Source organism: Lolium perenne, chromosome 5, assembly GCF_019359855.2.
Source record: "Lolium perenne isolate Kyuss_39 chromosome 5, Kyuss_2.0, whole genome shotgun sequence".
NCBI classification, from domain to species: domain Eukaryota; kingdom Viridiplantae; phylum Streptophyta; class Magnoliopsida; order Poales; family Poaceae; genus Lolium; species Lolium perenne.
In genome coordinates this window covers 134551037-134578843 of record NC_067248.2, presented here as the reverse complement: position 1 = coordinate 134578843, position 27807 = coordinate 134551037, and the positions used below count along the sequence as shown (strand labels likewise).

General features: G+C 43.9%; 2 protein-coding genes across 2 annotated transcripts; one reads left to right on the top strand and one right to left on the bottom strand.

Moving 5' to 3' along the window:
* Positions 1-21477: 21477 nt before the first annotated feature.
* LOC127304818 (uncharacterized) lies at positions 21478-22070 on the bottom strand. Its single transcript, XM_051335398.2, has one exon. The coding sequence runs from the start codon at positions 22051-22053 to the stop codon at positions 21499-21501; it is 555 nt and encodes a 184-aa protein (XP_051191358.2). The 5' UTR covers positions 22054-22070; the 3' UTR covers positions 21478-21498.
* A 5086-nt stretch (positions 22071-27156) lies between these two features.
* LOC139831602 (uncharacterized) lies at positions 27157-27768 on the top strand. Its single transcript, XM_071820901.1, has one exon. It carries the CDS (start codon positions 27157-27159, stop codon positions 27766-27768), a length of 612 nt encoding a protein of 203 aa, XP_071677002.1.
* The last annotated feature ends 39 nt before the right edge of the window (positions 27769-27807 follow it).

The window sequence follows — 27807 nt, the reverse complement described above, 5'->3', positions numbered from 1 at the left end:
TTTCACGGTATTACACCAGAGAAGCTGAGTTATCTGCTGGGGAAGATTAATCTTGACGTTCAGTTTGGGACTCGAGAAAACTACAGAATAGAGAGGCTGGAAATTGAAGTTGTGGATTTCCCATCACAGTACCACGCTTTGTTGGGACGACCAGCATATGCCAGGTTTATGGCGGTACCACATTACACGTACCTATTGTGGAGGATGCCTGGACCTAAGGGACCAATCACAGTCAAAGGAAGCTTTGCGCTACCCGACAAGTGTGATAAGGATTTTCATCGACTGTCAGAAACTTTCGGGATGCAAGCAGAGTACATGGCCTCAAGGCTCACGACTGACTATGATGTGTTGCCAGATGTAGGAAGGCCAAACAAAGAATCAACTTTCAACACTAAGAAAAATTCTAAGGAGGTGCAGATTCACCCGACAGACATGAAAAAGACGACGTCCATTGCAAAGGACATGGACCTCGCAAAGGAAAGCGCGCTCGTCGAGTTCCTCCGTGAGCACTGGAAAATCTTCGCATGGTGTCCAGCTGACATGCCAGGAGTACCCAGGGAACTTGCCGAGCACCACCTAAACTTGGATCCAGTAGCAAGACCAATCAAACAACCTTTGCGGCATTTTTCAGAGCCAAACCGCAAAGCTATGCTGTCAGAAATCGATCGACTGAGAGAAGCTGGTTTTATCAAGGAGCTGCATGCAGAGGCCACATGGGTAGCAAATCCAGTGTTGGTGCCGAAGAAAAACACTAAAGTCCTTCGCATGTGCGTCGACTTTACGTGTCTCAATAAACATTGTCCAAAGGATCACTTTCCCCTCCCCAGGATCGATCAAATTATCGACTCCACGCCAGGATGTGAACGTCTTTCCTTCCTGGATGCATACTTTGATTATAACCAGATCAGATTAAAAGAAGAAGATGAGGTCAAAACAGCATTCATCACACCTTATGGCGTGTTTTGCTATAGAACAATGCCTTTTGGTCTGAAAAACGCGGGAGCAACATACCAGAGGATGATGCAGAAGTGCTTAGCAACACAGATTGGGAAAAACGTACAAGTATACATCGACGATGTCGTCATAACATCAAAAAAGGGGACGACGTTAATCGAGGACCTGAAGGAAACCTTCGACAACCTCGACAAGTTCTGCCTCAAGTTGAACCCGACGAAGTGTTCCTTTGTCGTCCCTGCAGGAGAACTTCTCGGGTTTCTAGTTTCAGCAAGAGGGATTGAAGCAAATCCCGAAAAAATCCAAGCTATCGTAACAATGAGGAAGCCAACAAAGTTGAAGGAAATACAGCAACTAACTGGCGATTCGCAGCTTTAAGCAGATTCGTCGCCAGGCTGGGAGAAAAAGCGTTACCGTTCTATGCTTTAATCAAGCAAGGAGATAAATTCCAGTGGAATGAAGAGGCAGATCGAGCCTTCGAGGATCTAAAGCGCACAATTTCGACACCACCAATCTTGGTGGCGCCGAAAGAGAAGGAACCTCTCCTGTTATATATCGCAGCCACACCTCAAGTGGTCAGCACGGCGCTAGTCGTCGAAAGAGAAGAAGAAGGAAAACTCCATGGAGTGCAAAGGCCGGTATATTTCATTAGTGAAGTTTTATCGCCTTCAAAACAGCGGTACCCGCAGTACCAGAAGTTAGCATATGGAGTGATTACAACAACAAGAAAATTGCGCCACTATTTTTCGGCACACCCGATAATAGTGGTCAATGAAGCACCTCTATCAAACATACTGAACAATCCAGAAGCTACAGGGCGTGTCTCCCTTTGGGGAATAGAACTTTCCCCTCGGGACATCACGTATGAAAAAAGAAAGGCAATCAAGTCGCAAATTCTGCCAGATTTCATCGCAGAGTGGATGGAGCTGCAAAACACGGGATCTCCAGATTTATCGAGAACTTGGACCATGAACTTCGATGGGTCCAAAAGGGTAGAAGGAGCTGGTGCAGGCGTGATACTTATATCACCCGAAGGCGACAAACTGAACTATGTCCTACGGATGACATTCCCAAACGCATCTAACAATGAAGCAGAATACGAAGCTCTCATCCATGGGATGAAGATGGCGAAAGCTTGTGGTGCAACCCGATTAAAAATCTTTGGCGACTCACAATTGGTAGCTCAGCAGGTTATGAACCAATGTGATGCAGTCAATGACAGCATGATGGCATACAAGGAAGTGTACAACGAGCTCGAGAAGCTGTTTGACGGATGCGAAGTAAATCATATCAGCAGGCTGAGCAATGATGAAGCCGATGTTCTCGCGATGTACCTCGAAGAAAAATCAAAACAATCCCGTCATCTGCGAGAAATTTCAAATACTTGACGATGAGAAGTACAACTATTCGTCACGAGCAGTACAAGCACTTATTATAGGAAGTACAAGGAAACCGAAAAAAATCCAAAAGTAGCAAAAACGAAATAATCCCGTCACCCACGAGGAAGTTCAAATAGTTGTCAGAGAGAAGTACAACCGCTAGACACGAGCAGTACAAGCACATATTATAGTAAGTACAAGAAAATCGACAAAATCCAATTGTAAAAGACGAAATCATACCATCACCCAAGAGGAAATTCAAATAGTTGACAGAGATAAGTACAACCATTCGACACCAGCAGTACACCCACTAAATATAGAAAGTACAAGAAACTGACATAATCCAAATGTAGGAAAACCAAAATAATCCTGTCATCTGTGCGGAAGTACAAGCAGTCATTCTGAGAAGTACAAGCGGAGACTACAGGAAGTACAAGCAGTAATTATAGGAACTGCAAATTTTATAAAGAAAATACTCACACATAAATTCACATATCAATGTTGGGAAGTTCAAATATTAAGATCCAGGAAGTGCAGAGTCTTCAAAGTAGAGGCTAGGGAAAATCTTAAACTATCATTCCGAAACACATATTTAATTATTGTAAAACACACTAGTATCTAAACATTTCCGGAAGTACAACCACGAGGGCCAAGAAGTACAAGAACATGTGGCGAGAAGTTCAGATACGCGTGGTTGTGCTGCACATTTTGTGAGGTCGTGGACCTCAAATGGACAGTGTACGAGAAAATTACATTTGTTTTACTGAACACTTTCATGAAACCACACAAAGAAGTACAACCGCATTGCCCGATAAGTACAAGTTCATGTCGAGAGAAGTTCAGTGCTCTGTTTTTACGGGGCGGAAATCTATTGTCCAAATCTCATCGATTTGATCACCAACCACTTCAATAATTGTCACCAAAAGCTTTATATTGTAGAGTATGTGTCTAATTTCATTACCTACATCATTTCACAACAAATAAATGGATCTAATCCATCGAATTCAAGTCGCTATCCCATAAAATATACCGGAAACATGATTCCAAAACTTCTAAATTAGTTTTAAACCATTCGGATTTGAAAAAAATGGTAGATACAAAAAAGATGCACCATTTTGACACCGTTCCAACCATATATCATTTCCATAGTTTGAATATACCGGATGGAAATCACGGGAAAAATCACTCGATGCCCGTCACATAAAACAAGCGGACAGTAATTCGAGTTATTCTCTTAAACTGTAAGGAATTAGAGAAAACAATTGAAATAATAAAGTTGCGCCTTGTCCATAGCTTTCGAACACCATATCATTTGCATCATTCCGACAAACGGTTGAAACAAATCATCCAAATTACTATCCGCCTGTTTTTGAGTACGTACAAATTTCGGTATTTTAAAACTATTCAAAAACTGTGAGGATTTTGAAAAAAACTTAAAACATGAAAAATTTGCGAAATTTCATTGTCTATCCAACGGTATATCATTTGCATAGTTTCGATAAGTGATTCGAAAATCGAACTAAAAGTTCGTTTTCTGGCCATATAGAGGCGTTTTTGTATTTTCAATATTAAATTTAAACCGTGCAAAATCTGCAAAAATTATGAACATGAAAAAGTTGTGGTTTTTCATTATCTATCCAACGGTATATCATTTGCATAGTTCGGACAAACGGTTGAGAAACCCGAAGTATAATCAGTAGCTCTGAAGAAAATAGGAAGTTCATGTAAGTTTGACAGAAAGTTTAACCCTGTTATCCGGGAAGTTTAACCTTGTGTCCAAGCAAGTACAAGTCGGTGCTCAGAATATTATTCTCCTTTTTTAATTTAAATGGAACGTCCGCGGGACTCTCTCCTAACGGAGGATCGCATACGAGCAATTCAAGAGAAACTTGTGGGATTATTTCTTAGCGAGGTCATAGCTCGAACTGGAGAATACCATCAGCAGTACATATTTGACGTTAGGCATATGAGATAGAATGGTAAAGAGGTCCGACTTTATATTTTAAACATGCATTATGTGTACTATATTTTCATGATGATGTCTATATATTCATGACGATGTTTGTGGTTTCTTGAATGATGTATGCATTGCAGAATTGAATGAATAATATAAAATCCTGAAACTCTGCCGTGGCAGGGAAACAGTCAGTTTCTCTGTCGCGCCAGAAAAATGTCGCTTCTCCCGAAATCTCCGCGGCAGAGACCCTCTAATCCTGGTTCGTCTGACGAACCGGGACCAAAGGTCCTCCACCACGAGCCCCCTGGCTGCACCACGTGGAGGACCCTTTAGTCCCGGTGTACATTTGAACCGTGACTAAAGGGTTGGACCTTTAGTCCCAAATATTCAGTCCCGGTTGCAAAACCGGGACTGAAGACCCTTATAAACCGGGACTGAAGCCCCTTTTTCTACTAGTGTCGCCTTTTCTCGTCTAACTTGAGCGAGGTCGAAAGTAGTCTGCATCACTCAACATACAGATTCAGTGACTAAACCCACCAGTCTCTCCATGTTTTCTAGCATTTCTCTCTCTCTAGGACGCCCAACACCCACAAAGAACCATACTAGTTTGTTCCTTGGACAGTGCACTGCCATCAATTAAGTCCATGGCCCATGATCTTGATGCAAGGTTGGAACTTTGATACCCGTGGATTCTCCTAATTCTGACCAGAACTTCTTAGCCCATGTACAGCTGAACATAGCATGGTGGATAGTTTCTTTTGGCACGCCACACGAGCTTCACAAAAGTCGAGTTTGTCCATATGGTGCTTTCTAAGAATTTTTTCTAGCAGGCACAAATCTCTTCATTACCCTCCACCAAAAACGTCGAACTTTCAGTGGAACTGGTAGCCTCTCTTCGAGCATGCATTATGAACCTCTACTGAACCTGTGAACCTGATGGTTGTATATCCTGTTGACAGGAAGAAATTAACATGTATGCAGACCGTGTTGAATGTACATGGGCTGCAACCCAATAAGGCAGCCCATATAGTCTACAATTCCTTAAATCTGAAGGCACGTCACGTTGGCAGCTTGGGACAGCCTTGGGGGAGAGTTGGAGTGGTATATAAGGGCTGATGTTCTAGTCCTTCAAATGAGTGAGAATAGAAAGAGCCCTCGCGCACTCCTCCTCCTCCGCCCGCCACGCCTCGGCTCGGCACGTCACGCACGTCGCGTTTCGTGAGTCGAGTTCGAGTTCGAGACACACTCAAGGAAGCCTAAATTTTTGCTTGGTGCACCAATTGAGTTGGGTACGTGTCGACCTGCATGTGCATGCTCACCGCGTGTCCCTGGCTTCCTACGCGTGGCAACGCGGTCGGGTCATCTCTCCTCCCAGGCTATACAAGGAGACAGATCGGATCTAGAGCTATACAGTTCTAAGAACTCTCTAGTTCCTCTCTGTCGCGAAGTTCCTTTTGCTGTGCTACTCTCTAGTCTTCCCCATCCTAGCGACTACGTGCACAGTCGTCCGGGAGAGCAGGTCTCCGAAACCCCGTCCGTTGAGATCCTGGACCGGGAGACGGGCGATAAGGTTTTTGGGGAGCGTCTCGGCGCGACTGCTCGCTGCTCTTCTTCGACGGTTCGACTGCTTCATCGACAGATCCGACTACACCATGGGCGACATCAACAACTCCCATGGTGGTGTTGGTGCTTCTGCTGGTGCGACCTTCCCGGTCGTGATGTACGTTCTTTTCCTCTTCTACCTTGCGCTGCTACTTGTTCCATGTTCAGATCTGGTGCATGTGCTTAGTCTGATGTGTGTGGTTAAGTATACTTGTGCATGTGTAATGTTGCTTTCGTTAATTAAACTCACACGGAAATTGCCTAATAATCCAACAATCCAAAAACCTTACTCCCTCCGTTCCTTTCTATAATGCCTATTGTTTTTTCGCTTTTGTTTCAGAATATAAGAGTAAAACTATGTTTTCTTGCAAAGAACCCCTTCCACCGATCTGTTCCCGTCCAGAAAATCTGGAAACGGATCTGTCCTGGCCAGAAAATCTGGAAACCAATCTGTTCCCGTCAGAAAATATGGAAACCAATCTCATTATGGAAAGAATAGGAGGAGAGAGGGAGTACATGACGCGATCGGTTATGGAAACAGGATTATTTTCTGAGGTCTGATTTCAGTTTCCTATTTTATCTCTAAGATCGGTAGGGGGTTTTGTGTCAAAAAATAGCTTACGCTAATTTCCGTGCCAAAATACAATAGGCACTATAGAAAGGAACGGAGGGAGTATATGCTTAGGCAATTTTCACCGTCTGATTTTGCTGCTGCGCTCAAACCGAGCCCGTTTACGGGTTTTCATTTCAAGAGATGGCAGAATAAAACCCTCTTGTGGCTCACTTCTATGGGCGTGCACCGATTTGCGGAAGGTACTCCCAGAGGTCCGCTTACTCCTAAAGAGGATAAAGCATTCGGGGATGCCACCGTAATGTTTGTGGGTGCCGTCCTAAGTGTGCTTGGAGACAAGTTGGTTGATGCTTATCTGCACATCCAAAATGGAAAGAAACTGTGGGATGCAGTGGACGCTAAGTTTGGTGTTGCCGATGCCGGAGGTGAACTGTATGCTATGGAGCAGTTCAATGACTACAGAATGGTTGAGAACTGATCTTTAGTAGAACAGACTCATGAGATACAGATCATGGCAAAGGAACTTGAGCTCCTCAAGTGTGTGCTACCGGGCAAGTTTGTCGCGGGATGCATTGTCGCTAAGATTCCCCCTTTATGGAGCAACTTTGCCACTTCTCTGAAACATCAAAGGCATGAGTTCTCTGTTGAGAATATCATGGGCTCTCTAGATGTTGAGTAGAAGGCGAGGGCAAAAGACAAACACATTGGAGGAACCGAGAGACGTTCTGCTGCCAATATGGTATAGAAAAATGCCCACAAGTCCAAGGGAAAGAACAAGGGGGTCTCCCAGACTACCAACTTCAAGAAGAAGGGGAAAACGGAGAAGAAAGATCCTTGCTATGTGTGTTGCGAGACAGGCCATTGGGCTAATCGTTGTCCACAACGCAAAGGAAAGAAATGTCAGGTTGGACAGAACTCAAATTCTGTCAGCATGATCATTGGCAACACATAGGAAGGAACTAGAGTGTATGGTAATATATTACCTACTGTTCTTTCTGTGTTTCAGCCCACAGAGTGGTGGGTTGATACAGGTGCCAATGTTCATGTGTGTGCTGACATCTCCATGTTTACCTCTAATCAGGCCTGAGGTTCCTCAGTAATGATGGGGAATGGGTTACATGCTACTGTTCGTGGTGTTGGCACGGTAGATCTGAAGTTTACTTTGGGAAAGATCGTGCAACTGAAGAACGTGCTGCATGTCCCTTCTATCAAGAAGAATCTCGTTAGTGGCTCTCATCTTATGAAAGATGGGTTTAAGTTGGTGTTTGAGTCCAATAAAGTTGTACTGTCTAAGTATGGAACTTTTGTTGGAAAGGGCTATGAATGTGAGGGAATGTTTCGCTTCTCTCTAGAAGACTTCTGTGATAATGTTGTGAACCATGTAAGCACTAGTGTTAATGAAACTAATGTTTGGCATTCACGACTTTGTCATGTTAATTTTGGTTGTATGACGCGGCTTGCTGATTTGAGTTTAATTCCGAAATTTACCTTTGTCAAAGGCTCTAAGTGTCATGCTTGTGTGCAAGCAAAGCAGCCTCGCAAGCCTCACAAGCCTGCGAAGGAAAGAAACTTGGCACCACTAGAGCTTATACATTCAGATCTATGTGAGATGAATGGTGAGTTGACAAGAGGTGGAAAGAAATATTTCATGACTTTGATTGATGATTCCACTACGTACTGTTATGTGTATCTCCTGAAAACTAAAGATGAGGCTCTTGATTTCTTTAAAATCTATAAGGCTGAAGTTGAGAATCAACTTGAAAGAAAGATAAAAAAGGGTTCGGTCCGATCGTGGTGGAGAGTACTTTTCTAATGAGTTCAATTTTTTCTATGCGGAACATGGTATAATCCATGAGAGGACGCCTCCCAATTCCCCACAATCCAATGGGATTGCGGAAAGGAAAAAACCGTACTCTAACAGATTTGGTTAACGCCATGTTAGATGTTTCGGGTTTATCCAAGGAATGGTGGGGGGGCTATATTGACTTCGTGTCATGTCCTAAACCGTGTTCCAACCAAGAATAAAGAGATTACCCCTTATGATAAATGGGAAAAGAAAAGTCCATCACTCTCCTACCTACAAACTTGGGGCTGTTTGGCTAAAGTGAATTTGCCAATCACCAAGAAGCGAAAGCTTGGACCAAAAACCGTGGACTGTGTCTTTCTTGGCTATGCTGCCCATAGTATTGCTTATAGATTTCTTGTGGTGAAATCTGGAGTGGACGACATGAATGTTGGCACCATCTTTGAATCAAGAGATGCTACATTCTTTGAAGATATATTTCCTATGAGAGATATGCATGGCATGTCTAGTTGGGAATCTGATCCAATACATGAAACTCCTATGAAGTCTGATGAGGAATCTGATGATGAGAGTTCAGATTCTGATGAAGATGACAATGAAGCTGCCACAAGGAGCAAGAGACAAAGTATTGCAAAGTCTTTTGGTAATGATTTCATTGTGTATCTTGTGGATGATACTCCCACTACCATTTCAGAAGCTCTCGCATCTCCTGATGCAGACTACTAGAAGGAAGCGGTTCAAAACGAGATGGATTCCATCTTGGCTAATGGAACGTGGGAGTTAACTGAGCGTCCGTATGGGTGCAATACCTGTAGGATGTAAATGGGTATTTAAGAAAAAACTTCAAGCTGATGGTACTATTGAGAAGTACAAAGCTCGGCTTGTAGCCAAAGGCTATACCCAAAAGGAAGGCGAATATTTCTTTGATACCTACTCACCTATGGCGAGATTGACCACCATTCGAGTACTACTATCATTGGCTGCCTCACACGGTCTTTTCGTTCATCAAATGGACGTTAAGACGACTTTCCTAAATGGAGAGTTGGACGAGGAAATTTACATGGAACAGCCTGATGGTTTCGTACTACAATGTCAACAAAGAAAGGTGTGTAAATTAAAGAAATCTTTGTATGGTCTCAAACAAGCACCCAAACAATGACATGAGAAGTTTGAAAGAAATTTGACATCTGTGGGCTTTGTTGTCAATGAAGCTGACAAATGTGTGTACTACCGCCATGGTGGGGTGAGAGAGTTGTCCTATGCTTGTATGTGGATGACATACTAATTTTTGGGACAAGTCTCAAAGTTATTGAGGAGGTAAAAACCTTCTTATCTCAGTGTTTCGAGATGATATTGGAGAAGCTGATGTTATATTGAACATCAAGTTATAGAGAGATGAGAATAATGGGATTACACTTGTGCAATCTCATTATGTTGAGAAGGTGTTGAGCAGTGATACGTCTCCGACGTATCGATAATTTCTTATGTTCCATGCCACATTATTGATGATATCTACATGTTTTATGCATACTTTATGTCATATTTATGCATTTTCTGGAACTAACCTATTAACAAGATGCCGAAGAGCCAGTTGATGTTTTCTGCTGTTTTTGGTTTCAGAAATCCTAGTAAGGAAATATTCTCGGAATTGGACGAAATCAACGCCCAGGGGCCTATTTTCACACGAAGCTTCCAGAAGACCGAAGAGAAGACGAAGTGGGGCCACGAGGCGGCGCCACAGCAGGGCGGCGCGGCCCAGGAGCTGGCCGCGCGGCCCTAGCGTGTGGGCCCCTCGTGACTCCCCCGACTCCGCCCTTCCGCCTACAAATAGCCTTCGTCGCGAAACCCCAAGTACCGAGAGCCACGATACGGAAAACCTTCCAGAGACGTCGCCGCCGCCAATCCCATCTCGGGGGATTCAGGAGATCGCCTCCGGCACCCTGCCGGAGAGGGGAATCATCTCCCGGAGGACTCTTCACCGCCATGGTCGCCTCCGGAGTGATGAGTGAGTAGTTCACCCCTGGACTATGGGTCCATAGCAGTAGCTAGATGGTCGTCTTCTCCTTATGTGCTTCATTGTCGGATCTTGTGAGCTGCCTAACATGATCAAGATCATCTATCTGTAATGCTATATGTTGTGTTTGTTGGGATCCGATGGATAGAGAATACTATGTTATGTTGATTATCAATTTATTACCTATGTGTTGTTTATGATCTTGCATGCTCTTCGTTGTTAGTAGAGGCTCTGGCCAAGTTTTTGCTAGTAACTCCAAGAGGGAGTATTTATGCTCGATAGTGGGTTCATGCCTCCATTAAATGCAGGACGATGTGAGAAAGTTCTAAGGTTGTGGATGTGCTGTTGCCACTAGGGATAAAACATTGATGCTATGTCCGAGGATGTAGTTATTGATTACATTACGCACCATACTTAATGCAATTGTCTGTTGTTTGCAACTTAATACTGGAAGGGGTTCGGATGATAACCTGAAGGTGGACTTTTTAGGCATAGATCCATGCTGGATAGCGGTCTATGTACTTTGTCGTAATGCCCAATTAAATCTCACTATACTCATCATATCATGTATGTGCATGGTCATGCCCTCTCTATTTGTCAATTGCCCAACTGTAATTTGTTCACCCAACATGCTTATTCTTATGGGAGAGACACCTCTAGTGAACTGTGGACCCCGGTCCATTCTTTTACATCTGAAATACAATCTACTGCAATTGTTCTACTGTTTTCTGCAAACAATCATCTTCCACACTATACATCTAATCCTTTGTTACAGCAAGCCGGTGAGATTGACAACCTCGCTGTTTCGGTGGGGCAAAGTATTTTGGTTGGGTTGTGCAGGTTCCACGTTGGCGCCGGAATCCCTGGTGTTGCGCCGCACTACATCTCGCCGCCATCAACCTTCAACGTGCTTCTTGGCTCCTACTGGTTCGATAAACCTTGATTTCTTACTGAGGGAAAACTTGCCGCTGTACGCATCACACCTTCCTCTTGGGGTTCCCAACGGACACTTGTTGTACGCGTATCAAGCAGATTTTCTGGCGCCGTTGCCGGGGAGATCAAGACACGCTACAAGGGGAGTCTCCACAATCCAATCTCTTTACTTTGTTTTTGTCTTCCTTTATTTTATTTACTACTTTGTTTGCTGCATTATATCAAAATACAATAAAATTAGTTGCTAGTTTTACTTTATTTACTATCTCGTTCTCCATATTAAAAAACACAAAAAAATTAGTTACTTGTTTTACTTTACTTAATATCATGCATGTTTTTATTTCACTAGTTAAGCATTATGGAAAACAACAAAAATATGAGAGATCTTTATGAACTTTATCTTGAATTAGGACATGATGTGTTTGAAGAGAGAATTAAAAAACCCATGGAACTTTATATGCATGCTAATGGGAATGTTATTACTATGAATGCTTTGAACACCATTGTTGCTAATGCTATGGAAAATTCTAAGCTTGGGGAAGCTGGCTTTGATGAGCATGATCTTTTTAGTCCCCCAAGCATTGAGGAGAAAATTTTCTTTTATGATTACAATATGCCTCCTATATATGATGATAGCCACTTTGTTGAATTTGCTCCCACTACAACTAAGAAAATTGATTATGCTTATGTGGAGAGTAATAATTTTATGCATGAGACTCATGATAAGAATGCTTTATATGATAGTTATATTGTTGAGTTTGCTCATGATACTACTGAAAGTTATTATGAGAGAGGAAAATATGGTTGTAGAAATTTTCATGTTACTAAAATGCCTCTCTATATGCTGAAATTTTTGAAGCTACACTTGTTTTATCTTCCTATGCTTGTTACTTTTCTCTTCATGAACTTGTTTATTTACAAGATTCCTATGCATAGGAAGCATGTTAGACTTAAATGTGTTTTGAATTTGCCTCTTGATTCTCTCTTTTGCTTCAAATACTATTTCTTGCGAGTGCATCATTAAAATTGCCGAGCCCATCTTAATGGCTATAAAGAAAGAACTTCTTGGAAGATAACCCATGTGTTTATTTTACTACAGTACTTTTATTTTAAATTTGAGTCTTGGAAATTGTTACTACTGTAGCAACCTCTCCTTATCTTAGTTTGTTGCATAGTTGTGCCAAGTAAAGTCGTTGATAGTAAGGTTCATACTAGATTTGGATTACAGCGCAGAAACAGATTTCTTTGCTGTCACGAATCTGGGCCTAATTCTCTGTAGGTAACTCAGAAAATTAAGCCAATTTACGTGAGTGATCCTTAGATATGTATGCAACTTTCATTCAATTTGAGCATTTTCATTTGAGTAAGTCTGGTGCCTCAATAAAATTCGTCTTTACGAACTGTTCTGTTTTGACAGATTCTGCCTTTTATTTCGCATTGCCTGTTTTCATATGCTTGATGGATTTTTCGATTCCATTGACTTTCAGTAGCTTTGTGCAATGTCCAGAAGTGTTAAGAATGATTATGTCACCTCTGAAAGATGTAAATTTTGATTGTGCACTAACCCTCTAATGAGTTGTTTTGAGTTTGGTGTGGAGGAAGTTTTCAAGGATCAAGAGAGGAGGATGATACAATATGATCAAGGAGAGTGAAAGCTCTAAGCTTGGGGATGCCCCGGTGGTTCACCCCTGCATATTTCAAGAAGACTCAAGCGTCTAAGGTTGGGGATGCCCAAGGCATCCCCTTCTTCATCGACAACAATATCAGGTTCTTTCCCTGAAACTATATTTTTATTCCATCACATCTTATGTACTTTGCTTGGAGCGTCGGTTTGTTTTGTTTTTTTGTTTTTGTTTGAATAAAATGGATCCTAGCATTCTTTGTGTGGGAGAGAGACACGCTCCGCTGTTGCATATGGACAAATATGTCCTTAGGCTTTACTCATAGTATTCATGGCGAAGGTTGAATCTTCTTCGTTAAATTGTTATATGGTTGGAAACGGGAAATGCTACATGTAGTAATTACTAAAATGTCTTAGATAATGTGATACTTGGCAATTGTTGTGCTCATGTTTAAGCTCTTGCATCATATGCTTTGCACCTATTAATGAAGAAATACATAGAGCTTGCTAAAATTTGGTTTGTATAATTGGTCTCTCTAAAGTCTAGATAATTTCTAGTATTGAGTTTGAACAACAAGGAAGACGGTGTAGAGTCTTATAATGTTTTCAATATGTATTTTATGTGAGTTTTGTTGCACCGGTTCATCCTTGTGTTTGTTTCAAATAACCTTGCTAGCCTAAACCTTGTATCGAGAGGGAATACTTCTCATGCATCCAAAATCCTTGAGCCAACCACTATGCCATTTGTGTCCACCATACCTACCTACTACATGGTATTTCTCCGCCATTCCAAAGTAAATTGCTTGAGTGCTACCTTTAAAATTTCTATCCTCTACCTTTACAATATATAGCTCATGGGACAAATAGCCTAAAAACTATTGTGGTATTGAATATGTACTTATGCACTTTATCTCTTATTAAGTTGCTTGTTGTGCGATAACCATGTTCCTGGGGACGCCATCAACTACTCTTTGTTGAATATCATGTGAGTTGCTATGCATGTCCGTCTTGTCTGAAGTAAGGGCGATTTACCGCTTATTTAATGGTTAGAGCATGCATAATGTTAGAGAAGAACATTGGGCCGCTAACTAAAGCCATGAATCATGGTGGAAGTTTCAGTTTTGGACATATATCCTCAATCTCATATGAGAACACTAATTGTTGCTACATGCTTATGCATTAAAGAGGAGTCCATTATCTGTTGTCTATGTTGTCCCGGTATGGATGTCTAAGTTGAGAATAATCAAAAGCGAGAAATCCAATGCGAGCTTTCTCCTTAGACCTTTGTACAGGCGGCATAGAGGTACCCATTTGTGACACTTGGTTAAAACATGTGTATTGCGATGACAATCCCGGTAATCCAAGCTAATTAGGACAAGGTGCGGGTACTATTAGTATACTATGCATGTGGCTTGCAACTTGTAAGATATAATTTACATAATACATATGCATTATTACTACCGTTGACAAAATTGTTTCTTGTTTTCAAAACCAAAGCTCTAGCACAAATATAGCAATCAATGCTTCCCTCTGCGAAGGGCCTTTATTTTACTTTTATGTTGAGTCAGTTCACCTATTTCTCTCCACCTCAAGAAACAAACACTTGTGTGAACTGTGCATTGATTCCTACATACTTGCATATTGCACTTGTTATATTACTTTACATTGACAATATCCATGAGATATACATGTTATAAGTTGAAAGCAACCGCTGAAACTTCATCTTCCTTTGTGTTGCTTCAATGCTTTTACTATGAATTTATTGTTTTATGAGTTAACTCTTATGCAAGTACTATTCATGAAAAGTCTTTGCTACATGATTCATTTGTTTACTCATGTCATTACCATTGTTTTGATCGCTGCATTCATTACATATGCTTACAATAGTATGATCAAGGTTATGATGGCATGTCACTCCAGAAATTATCTTTGTTATCGTTTACCTGCTCGGGACGAGCAGGAACTAAGCTTGGGGATGCTGATACGTCTCCGACGTATCGATAATTTCTTATGTTCCATGCCACATTATTGATGATATCTACATGTTTTATGCATACTTTATGTCATATTTATGCATTTTCTGGAACTAACCTATTAACAAGATGCGGAAGAGCCAGTTGCTGTTTTCTGCTGTTTTTGGTTTCAGAAATCCTAGTAAGTAAATATTCTCGGAATTGGATGAAATCAACGCCCAGGGGCCTATTTTCACACGAAGCTTCCAGAAGACCGAAGAGAAGACGAAGTGGGGCCACGAGGCGACGCCACAGCAGGGCGGCACGGCCCAGGAGCTGGCCGCGCGGCCCTAGCGTGTGGGCCCCTCGTGACTCTCCCGACTCCGCCCTTCCGCCTACAAATAGCCTTCGTCGCGAAACCCCGAGTACCGAGGGCCACGATACGGAAAACCTTCCAGAGACGCCGCGCCGCCAATCCCATCTCGGGGGATTCAGGAGATCGCCTCCGGCACCCTGCCGGAGAGGGGAATCATCTCCCGGAGGACTCTTCACCGCCATGGTCGCCTCCGGAGTGATGAGTGAGTAGTTCACCCCTGGACTATGGGTCCATAGCAGTAGCTAGATGGTCGTCTTCTCCTTATGTGCTTCATTGTCGAATCTTGTGAGCTGCCTGACATGATCAAGATCATCTATCTGTAATGCTATATGTTGTGTTTGTTGGGATCCGATGGATAGAGAATACTATGTTATGTTGATTATCAATTTATTACCTATGTGTTGTTTATGATCTTGCATGCTCTCCGTTGTTAGTAGAGGCTCTGGCCAAGTTTTTGCTAGTAACTCCAAGAGGGAGTATTTATGCTCGATAGTGGGTTCATGTGTCCATTAAATCTAGGACAGTGACAGAAAATTCTAAGGTTGTGGATGTGTTGTTGCCACTAGGGATAAAACATTGATGCTATGTCCGAGGATGTAGTTATTGATTACATTACGCACCATACTTAATGCAATTGTCTGTTGTTTGCAACTTAATACTGGAAGGGGTTCGGATGATAACCTGAAGGTGGTCTTTTTAGGCATAGATGCATGCTGGATAGCGGTCTATGTACTTTGTCGTAATGCCCAATTAAATCTCACTATACTCATCATATCATGTATGTGCATGGTCATGCCCTCTCTATTTGTCAATTGCCCAACTGTAATTTGTTCACCCAACATGCTTATTCTTATGGGAGAGACACCTCTAGTGAATTGTGGACCCCGGTCCATTCTTTTACATCTGAAATACAATCTACTGCAATTGTTCTACTGTTTTCTGCAAACAATCATCTTCCACACTATACATCTAATCGTTTGTTACAGCAAGCCGGTGAGATTGACAACCTCGCTGTTTCGTTGGGGCAAAGTATTTTGGTTGTGTTGTGCAGGTTCCACGTTGGCGCCGGAATCCCTGGTGTTGCGCCGCACTACATCTCGCCGCCATCAACCTTCAACGTGCTTCTTGGCTCCTACTGGTTCGATAAACCTTGGTTTCTTACTGAGGGAAAACTTGCCGTTGTACGCATCACACCTTCCTCTTGGGGTTCCCAACGGACGCGTGCTGTATGCGTATCAAGCAGATTTGGCTATGCTGATTGCAAATCTTCTCTCACACGTTATGATCCTAGTGTCTTGCTTCGTAAGAATGAAAAGACAACTAGAGATCAATTGAGATACTCTCAAATCATTTTTTCACTCATGTATTTAGCTTGCGCTACGAGGTCTGATATCTCGTTTGTTGTATGCAAACTTAGCCGGGTTGTGGCCAACCCGGGAGATGATCATTGGCATGCTCTTGAGAGAGTAATGCGCTATCTAAAGGAAACCATGAGTTATGGAATTCATTATACCGGGTATCCAAGAGTACTTGAAGGGTATAGTGATTCCAATTGGATTACAGATGCTAAGATGAAGGCCACAAGTGGATATGTTTTCACTCTTGGTGGTGGCGTTGTTTACTGGAAGTCTTGCAAGCAGACCATCTTAACGAGGTCAACTATGGAAGCAGAACTCACAGCATTAGATACAACTACTGTCGAAGCGGAATGGCTTCGTGAGCTCTTGATGGACTTGCCTATGGTTGAAAAACCAATACCGGTCATCCTAATGAACTGTGATAATCAAACTGTGATTATCAAACTGAAAAGTTCTAAGGATAATATGAAAAGTTCCAAACATATCAAGAGGAGACTGAAGTCTGTCAGAAAACTGAAGAACTCCGGAGTGATAGCATTGGATTATGTCCAAAGTGCTATAAATCTGGCAGATCCTTTCACAAAAGGACTATCATGAAATATGATAGACCTTGCATCGAGGGAGATGGGTTTGAGACCCACTTGAGTTGCCGAGGGGGTAACCCAACCTATGTGATCGGAAATTCCGTGAACTAGGACCTGAGAAAACAAACCGGAGCAACTGAGTTGAGAGAAAATTTAATACTCCCACTCCGCTCCAGATGCAATTCTCTCATAGCTACTGTAAGGCAGGTTGACAATGTCTTAATGTGTTCTGAGCGGCTCTTGATGAGCGAAGACGCTATCCTACATGGCGATCTTTAACACACCTATACGAGTGACATTACTGGTCATAGTGTGGGAGATTTGGATGAATCTCTAGTAAGCTCATGAAGGGCCGAGGAGTATGACTTATAAGCTCCACCCGAGGGGAAGGCTATGGTAGCCTAGTACCGTGCCGGCATTGAGCGAAACTTGCTGCACAAAGACTGACAATTCAAGGCATAGTCCATTGTTCAGTTGTAGTCAAGTGTAGCACCTTGCCTAGGTGGAAGTTCAAGTTGACAGTCTCCACTGAAGTGCAGGTATATTAAACAGTGAATGGAACTAATGTGTCATCTGATGTGCATATGAGATCTGGTGGGGGATTGTTGAATGTACATGTGCTGCAGCCCAATAAGGCAGCCCATATAGTCTACAATTCCTAAAATCTCAAGGCCCATCACGTTGGCAGCTTGGGACAGCCTTGGGGGACAAAGTTTAGTCCCACATTGCTAGTTGGGAGAGAGTTGGAGTGGTATATAAGGGCTGTTGTTCTAGTCCTTCCAAGTGAGTGAGAATAGAAAGAGCCCTCGCGCACTCCTCCTTCTCCGCCTGCCCCGCCTCGGCCCGGCACGTCACGCACGCACGCACGTCGTGTTTCGTGACTCGAGTTCGAGTTCGAGACACACTCAAGGAAGACTAAATTTTTGTTTGGTGCATCAACTGAGTTGGGTACGTGTTGACCTGCATGTGCATGCTCGCCGCGTGTCCCTGACTTCCTACGCGTGGTAACGCGGTCGGGTCGTTTCTCCTCCTAGGCTATACAAGGAGACAGATCAGATCTAGAGGTATACAGTTCTAAGAACTCTCTAGTTCCTCTCTCTCGTAAGTTCCTTTTGCTGCGCTACTCTCTAGTCTTTCCCATCCCGGCGACTGCGTGCACAACCGTCCGGGAGAGCAGGCCTCCGAAACCCCGTCCGTTGAGATCCTGCACCGGGAGACGGGCGATAAGATTTTTGGGGAGCGTCTCGGCGCGACTACTCGCTGCTCTTCTTCGACGGTTCGGCTGCTTGATGGACAGATCCGACTACACCATGGGCGACATCAACAACTCCCATGGTGGTGTTGGTGCTGCTGCTGGTGCGACCTTCCCGGTCGCGATGTACGTGCTTTTTCTCTCCTACCTTGCACTGCTACTTGTTTCATGTTCAGATCTGATGCATGTGGTTAGTCTGATGTGTGTAGTTAAGTATGCGTATGCATATGTAATGTTGCTTTCGTTAATTAAACTCACACGAAAATTGCCTAATAATCCAACTGACCGGAATAAAAAAGCTCCACTTTTCCTGTGTCCATGTCCACTCATCTTCTGCAAATCTTCCTAAAGGTATTTGACGTATATCACATTTATTTGTATGTATGAAAATTTGCTCCATCCCCAGACCAGCACATTTGTTCCATGTCGATCAGTTCATCAACCATCGTTGCTTTAGTTTAAGGGAGCTTACATAATGGCCGACCATTCATGTTAGCCGTTCGGGAGATTGGATGGCGTGCGCTGCTTTGCTTTGGACGCTATGGAATCTTAGGAACAAATTCTCGATCGACGGGGTTTTTCCCCCGCCAACCTACTGATGCTCTATACAAAATGTCTATGTACTTGCAGGTGTGGAAACTAGTGGCTAGGAAGAAGGACCGCGAGGCTGTGGAGTGGGCGGTCACTCGGATCCGCACTCTCCATTCGACCATCAGAGACCGCGTCAGCGATTAGCGACCCCTCTATAGTGGCAATGTATCTCCGGCGTTAGGCTTTGGTGGTGTTGGGGCACCCTCCGGCCTTGTGTGTGTGTGTGTGTTTGTGCTTCAGTTCGGGGGCGGTTTCATGCCCGGATGTTGTCGGTGTGCTGTAAGACTATGTTGTTGTTGGCTTTGTACTTTGTCGTTGGGGCTTTATTAATTTAAAGCCGGACTCTGCTCGAGCCTTCCGTCTAAAAAAATCGAATTGATGTCCCGTCTCCCACTCTTTAATTAACCCTTTGCTAGTGGCTTAAAATAAACACCGATGGGTCGTTCATGCAAGCGACACGAGAAGGCGGATGGGGCTTTGTTGTGCGAGACAGCGCAGGAGAAGTACGTGGCTCAGGAGCAGGTTACCTGGCTAATACCGCAAGCGCTGCACATGCAGAAGCAGAAGCATGCACACAAGCTTTACAAGCAGCTGCTACATGGGGGATGGTGAATGTGCAAGTTGAAACTGATGCACAAAATCTAGTTGAAGCACTCAGGGGGCAGGAACTCGACCTGGCACCAGAGGGCGTTGTTTACCGTGATCTCCGCATTTTTATTCGTTTAAATTTTAACTCCGTTAAGGTTTCCTATGCTCCTAGGAGCTGTAATAACGTAGCACATGCTTTGGCAGACTATGGTGCTAGACGGAGAGAGTTCAGGCAGCTTTGGCCTGAATCTCTACCAAACGATGTAATTGTGCGTGTGGCCAGCGAGCTAGTTGCGCCTGTTCAGTAATGGAATCGAGGTGTTCCATGTCAAAAAAAAAAAGGGGGCTTCCATGGAGAATTGCACGCTACAAATGGGATGAATTCCTCCTCTTCGGTGTTTTTTTTAAAAAAATTCCTCCTCTTCGGTAGAATTGATGTCCTATCTCCCGAACATTGTATTTTAGGAGTACTAGGAAGTACGCGCTAAGACTGAAACAAACGGTACAATAAAAATGGAGTATGCGTCGCGTCAGGCCCCGCTAGTTTTTATTCATTCCGGACATAAGGACAAAGTCATCTGACGAAAAGGTAAAGGAAACTGCTGGGCGTCCCCCGGGGGATCTGATTTCCCAGCCCCCGGGTCGCCAGCCGTCGGATCGGCCATCTTGGACGGCCAGATCTAGTTTTACTGAATGTAGCAAAAAAACACCTCCCGGCAGCAAAAAATAATCCGCTTTTGCTACATTGTAGCAAAAAACGGTTCAGTCACGAAAATCAAATAAAAAGGCTGAGCTCGCCGGAGACCTCGCCGGAGACCTCGTAGCAAAAAAATATGCTATTGTAGCAGAAAAATGCTAATATAGCAAAACCCAATATCATCGGAAAAATTAATGAAGACTTCGCTGGAGACCCTCGCCGGAGACCTCGAAGCAAAATTTCTATACTAAAGTAGCAAAACAACAAAATAATTATAGCAAAAAAAAAAGATAGCAGACAACATTTTTTACAAGTCAACCTCACTGGAGACATTGATAGAGAATTTGCCGGTGACCTCACCGGAGACATCGCCGGAGATAACATAGCAAAAATAATTTACTATTAAAGCAAAATCACACAATATTTGTAGCACAAATTATAAGGTATTATAGCAAAAATGATCTAGAACTCGCCGGAGACATCCGTAGCAAATTTTCAGTACCAAATTAGCAAAACAGCAGAACAATTGTAGCCGAAAAAATGTATAATCTTAGCAGAGGAAGCACGCATCGAGGAAGTGGCCATACATCATCCCGCTAAGATTATACGGAGTACATTTTTTCGGAGCAGAGGAAGCCGACGGGGCCCAGGAAGGCGTCCTCCAGGCCGGAGCTGGCCAGGCGCGTCCACGCGTCCGCCGACGCGCCGCCGCCGCCGATGGCGGACGAGCTGTCCCCGCCGATCCCGCTCTCGTTCCAGCTCCCCTTGCCGCTGTCGCCTCCTCCACTCCCGCCTCCTCCGCTCCCGCCGCGACCCAGGCCCAGGCCGCCAGGCAGGAAGGCGCCGCCGCTGCCGTGGGCGGAGGAGGAGGAGGAGTCCATCGCCGGCCGGCTCGGCGCGGTGGATTCGATCCCGACCGAGGGCGGGCGGCGGATCCAATGGCGGGCTGCGGATCCACTGGCGGCTCGGCGCGGTGCGGTGGATTCGATCCGGTGGCGGTGGCGCTGTGGTGTTCGTCCGGGCGCAGGCAGAGGCGATGGGCGGACGGTGCGCGTAGAGGAGGGGGATCCCGGCGAGGTGGGCGGCGGGCGGTTGCGCGTGATGTAGAGCTGGAGGATTTCGGGGAGGAAAACCGGAGGTAGGGGACGACCAGTTTGGTGGGGCCCAGCGACACGCGTCGCACGCACGAGCAGGAGGCTGCGGGACGTCCGTCCCCCGGGGGAATCTAATCATTTTCCAAAGGTAAAACATAAGAAACGTTGCAGTCAGTTCAAGTGTCTGATTAGGGCCACGCCTAGCTTGGCGAGCAGGAACGCGTTGTTGTCCTCCGCCGTGAGCGGCGACGTCACATGGCTTTTGCCGAACAAGCCCTCGCACTCGTTGGCCGCGGCTGCCGACTTCTCGAGAGACACGCTCGCCTCCGCTAACCTCCCTTCCTTGACAGAGGCGGCGGCGGCGGGCTGCCTCTGGAGGATGCCCTCGTACAGCGCCTGGCACGACTGGAGGGACGGCGTGATGGCGCCCGCCTTGCTGCCGTGGAGCAGGCCGTCGATCTTGGCCTTCGTGCTGGTGGCGTTGGTCGTGAGGAGGTCGACCGTGACCGCGATGAACTCCTTCGTTTCGGAGCTACTTCTGCTGCGGCCGTCGGAGCGGAGGGTGTCGATGCAGAACTGGACGCGGACGTACTCGTCGCCGCCGCAGGCGGACATGCATATAGGGACCAGGTATTCGACACCGGCGGTGACCTGAGTGTGACAGCCGGAAAGGATGGCGGCAGAGAGGAAGAGGAAGAGAATGCTCATACTGGAGGATGAGGACATTGCCGTTTCTTCTATGGTGGATCTTGATCCGGAGGTATACATGCTTGTGTGCGTACGTGCGCCTTGACTGACGGTAATCACGCACAATCAAGGATTTCAATACTGTTATTAATCCGCGATCGCACTGTATGTAATTTATTCTCCTTTACCCGTTATTACCAATAATGAAGCACGTCTTGATATGGTTTATTGAATTTGCGATATGCTACTACATATATACATTGTTCATTAGGGAAAATTGGGCTGTAGATGTGGTAAATCAAAAGCATTGATTACTGCGTCAAGGAAACAAATTGTAATAGGTAAATGCCAAAACTCTTCTTAGGGCATGTACAATGGTGGAGAAGGCATGTCTTCCCTTACCCTGCCACATCAGGTAGAGAATGCATTAGATCTAAGTCATACAACACATTATCTCTAACTGCCATCTCTAGCAAGTAATATTAATAATTAAATTTTGGTAGGAAATTTGTTGCTAAGGGAAGATATATGTAATACAATGGAGAAAATAGTCTTCCGTTATTTCGTAAGAGATGAACCCTTAGCTAAGGGAAGACAGTCTTCTCTCTTCATTCTCTATCCTCCAACTAAGCAAAAATCTGACGTGGCATCTCTAAGAGAAGGCTAATATCACCCTATTGTACGTGCCCTAGTTATACAAAAATAATATAAATGCAACAAGTCGTGTAATCATGTGGCTATAGCCATATAAATACTCTATTCATTCCATAAAATAAGTAAGACATATAAATTTGGTCAAAAATCAACATTTACTAAGTTTGACTAAGTTTAGAGATAAAAATATGAAGTTCTATAATACCAAATTTGTATAATATTTTGTGCGAAACATATTACAGACGGAAACGCTTGCAAATACGTAGATATACTCACCTCAATGAATGCACACACTCACACCCTATCTCTATGAGCACCTTTGAGAGACCGAGTGCAAGAAAGATGATCTGATGAGTCTTGAGATTGACAAAGTCATGTCTCCTCCAACTAAAGAATAATTCAAACTTTATGAGACACCAAAGTGCTGGTCTGCTGAAAGTGCCACTGCCGTCCTAACCATCTAACCAAAAGGTGGCTCTCCAAATCTATACAATATATCTAACATAAGATGTACTCCCTCCGTCTCAGTTTAATAGTCTTCTCTATATCCCTAGGTCGCCAATTTGACCTATATAATTTAAATTATATAATGCAAAAATTATATCATTATAAAATAGAACATCTAAAATTTCTAATAATATATTTTTTATACCATATAACTAATGCTAATTTGATCAAATTTGAGACTTAGGGGTACGTGCACGCCTAATAAACTGTGTGAGAGGGAGTATTTTCTTGGTGTACTTATTCACTACTCGGTTGAACTTAGTATGTTTTGAGTTTCCAATAAAAGTTACGCTTTGTTTCTTAAACGCAAGTAGTATCATTGTTTTGGGAAAAAAGAAAGAAAAATACTGACATGCATCGGACTTCACTTTAGCATATATCTTAGTAATTTAAGTATTTCCGTATCAACACGGGGATCTTTGCTAGCACAAAAAATTTGCAACAAATGCGCATCAGTCAGGCTAGATCAGATTTTGGATACCTGGCGATCGTGGATGGTGCCCCGCGGTAGGCAAGATAGAGGAATAATCTAGGTGGGGTGTGTTACCTCTGCGAGCCGTCTGTGGCCAGCAGCGGCGAGGTGGTTTCCTTACCTTGTACGGATATCGTCCTTTTTATCCTTCGAGCTTAATACAAAATGCACAGATCTCCTGCGGGTACTAAAAAAAAGTCAGCCTATATCGCCTCTCAGATCCGTCGGCGATCTCTGCATTCATACTCTGGAAGGTTTCCTGTCCTTGACATCTGTAAGCAGATCGAATGGTTTATATGTATAGATTCACCCTAAGCTACAGGAGCCATACAGCTTTACATGCCGCCGCATCCGCAATTTTTAGTTTGCAGGTTCATGAGGCAATTCAAGATCTAATGAATATTGCTACCCCCCGTGATGCAAATTAATTGACTTAAAGATATACATGTATCTAACGTTTTTTTAGCGTGTAGATAAATAGATTAATATGCGTCATTTAATTTGTAAAGGAGGAGTAGCATAGATCAGGGACTGACATGAGTTTCTCGGGTCTTCCTTACACATGGAACAACAAACAATGTGGTGTTCGAAACATAAAGGTGCGACTCGATAGGAGCCTTGGGGATGATCGCTTCATGGAACTTTTTGATAATTCTTCTGTCCATCATGTCCAGACCATAGAGTCTGACCACTGTGCTCTATTGATTAAAATCCATCGTTCAGATTGGCTTCAAGACTACGGTGGGCCGAGGCCGTTTAGATACGAGAATATGTGGTCACAACATCTGCACTATGCCCAGGTAGTGGAGAGAGGTTGGCAGCCTGGGTCTCGCACCCTCTCAGAGGTCCATGAAGAACTGGGACGACTGCAGCTTAATCTGCAGCAATGGAGTAAGGAAGAATTCGGTTCAGTGTCTCGGCAGCTCAGATCCATGCGTGACAAACTGGAAAAGGCAAGAGCTAATTCCCTTCGGTCAGGCCCTACCAAGGAGGAGTGTGAACTTATGAAGAAAATATCTGATTTGTTGGCGAGGGAAGAAGCAATGATGAAACAGCGGTCGCGGATTCAATGGCTCGCGGAAGGCGACAGAAATACGGCTTTTTTTCATGCCAAAACCAGGGAAAGAGCAAGGACGAATAAAATTGTATCTTTAAAAAATGAGGTTGGGGCTTATGTTACGTCACAAGATGAATTGGAGACGTTGGCTATTAATTTTTATACAGGCTTGTTTACTGCCCAGGACCAGACAAACCCGGAGTTAATTACTCGGTTTATTCAGCCTAGAGTTACTCAGGACATGAATGAGAAATTGTGTTCTCCGGTGACAGATTCAGAGATAGAGAATGCTCTCTTTATGATGCACCCTAACAAATCACCAGGCCCAGATGGCTTTACGGCGGGGTTTTATATCCGGCATTGGGATATTCTTAAGGTAGATGTGTGTTCAGGTATCCGACAGTTCCTAGATGGTGGGGAGATGCCTGATATTGTTAATAATACTATTTTGGTGCTTATTCCTAAGGTCAAGCAGCCACAGGACTTGACCCAATATAGGCCAATAGCCCTTTGCAATGTACTATATAAGATTGCATCTAAAGTTCTCGCTCTCAGATTACGACCCATTTTGGATGAAATAATATCTGAGGAGCAGAGTGCCTTTGTACCGGGACGGTTGATCACAGACAATGTGATAACAGCATATGAAAGTATACATTATCTCAAGAGGAAGAAAGGGAAAAGTGGAGCATGTGCAATAAAATTAGATATGGCAAAGGCTTATGATAGAGTAGAGTGGATCTATCTACGGGCTATCATGGCAAAGCTGGGTTTTTCAGATCAATGGATCAATGTGATTATGAAGTGTGTGGAGACTGTATCCTTCTCGGTCAGGGTGAACGGTAGGTTTTCAGATTTTTTTAAACCATCAAGAGGAATAAGACAAGGAGATCCCATTTCTCCTTATCTTTTCCTTATGTGTGCCGAGGGTTTGAGTTGCCTTTTAAAATTCAGTGGGGAGGCTCACTTATCTAAAGGAATTAGAGTTGGCATCCACGCCCCTTGGGTTTCGCATCTCCTGTTTGCCGATGACTGCCTAATCTTTACCCAAGCTTCGGCAGCAGGTGCAGCTAGATTGCACAACATTTTGGAGGTTTACCGTGAAGGATCTGGTCAGCTGGTAAATAAAGCAAAATCAGCTATTTTTTTCAGTGGCAACTGTAATGATGAAATGAAGCACGAGGTATTTGAAGCCACTGGAATCCCAACCGAGGCTTTGGTTGAGAAATATCTTGGGCTACCTACAGCCCTGGGTCGATCGACTGAAGAGGAATTCGAGCATATCGTGACTAGAATTAAAAAATTAATCAATGGCTGGGTTCCGAAGACATTAAGCAGTGCGGCAAGGGAAACACTCATAAAGTCAATCTGCCAGGCAATACCCACTTATTCTATGAGTTGTTTCCGGTTATCAAAGAAGACTTGCAAGAAAATCATTAGTTGTGTGGCAAGGTTCTGGTGGGGAGGTGACGATAAGAAGCGGAAAATTCATTGGCGAAAATGGGAGGCAATTGCAGTCCCGAAATCACTAGGTGGCATGGGTTTTCGAGATCTCCAGCTTTTTAACCAAGCTATGCTGGCCAAGCAAGGCTGGAGGCTCATATCTAACCCTGACTCTCTTTGTGCACGTGTACTGAAAGGAAAGTATTACCATGGTTCTTGTTTCATGGAGGCGAGGAGGAAAAGAAATGGTTCTCATGTTTGGAATGCAATATTGCATGGACGAGAAGCGTTGAAAAAAGGAATGATCAAGCGTGTAGGAGATGGCTCGTCTATCCGGATCTGGGAGGATCCTTGGATCCCCAATAATATTAGCATGAAACCTCTAGTTCGGGATCCAGATTCAGAGGTTCTGATGGTGCATGAACTCATAGATGAGGAGCTAAATTGCTGGAATAAGGAGAAGCTTGAAAATATTTTCGTTTACCCCGATATGGTGGCTATAAGCAGTATACCGCTCGGCAGAGGCATGGATGATTTTTGGGCTTGGAATCATGAGAAGAGTGGTGTTTTTTCGGTCCGATCATGTTACAGAATTTTGGCGTCCTCCTCGCAGAGAAACGACCAGGCTTCTAGTTCTGGGATTGACTCCAATCGGTGCTGGAAGTTACTTTGGAAGCTGGATGTGCCACCAAAGATCAAATCATTTTGGTGGAGAGTGGTTAACGAGTATGTCCCGTGTCGACAGATTCTTAATAGGAGGCACATGGAGGAGCTCGCAATGTGCAAAATATGTGGCGCGGCAGAGGAATCAATTTTCCATGCTTTCTTCGAATGTACCTGGGCACGCTTGTTCTGGCAGGAACTCAGGAAAGCTACGTCATTGAAAATTCCTGTATTACACCCACGTTCATGGGCAACTGACGTGGTAGAAGGAAAACAAGTGACAATTGCACAAGCTTGTGTCTTGGTATGTGCATGCTGGTCCATTTGGACAGAGAGGAATGCAATCATGCATGGGACTGGAGGGCGTTTAGTATCTGACTCTGTACGCTGGGTGTTGGAGACCACATATGACCTCGCCCAGCTAGGGAAAAAGAAGAAGCCGGCAGTAGGTAGGCCAAAGCCATGCTGGACACGCCCTGATTATGGAACCATGAAGATTAATGTCGACGCATGCTTCAATCCTGACACGCTCCAGGGGGCCTCGGGCTTGGTGGTGAGAGATCACAATGGCTTGCTAATTAGAGGCCAGGCTATCTTCTATGAGCATGCAACAAGTGCTTTAGTAATGGAAGCACAAGCAATTAGAGATGGAGTTCAACTTGCTTTGGAAAGAAACTACCAAAAAGTTGAGATACAGACAGATGCACAAGAGGTGTTGAAGATGATGGATGATCCTGGTGGTGGCAAATCTATAATTGCTAGCATTTGCCAGGAAGTCAAGGAGCTTGGTGGGAGTTTTTCTAGTCTTAAATTTTCTTTTGTGGGAAGGCTAGCTAATGAAGCTGCCCACAATTGTGCTAAACAGGCTAGTTCAGTTAGAAGGAGGTGTTTGTGGATTAATTTCACACCACCTTTTTTAGTTGATATCCTTGCAAAGGATTGTAATCCCATTATTTGAGTAATGAAGTTCCTTAATTCGCAAAAAAAAAAAAAAAGA

Coding starts and splice junctions, on each gene's coding strand:
- LOC127304818 (XM_051335398.2), bottom strand. CDS start 22,053: ATGTCCTCATCCTCCAGTATGAGCATTCTCTTCCTCTTCCTCTCTGCC.
- LOC139831602 (XM_071820901.1), top strand. CDS start 27,157: ATGCATGGGACTGGAGGGCGTTTAGTATCTGACTCTGTACGCTGGGTG.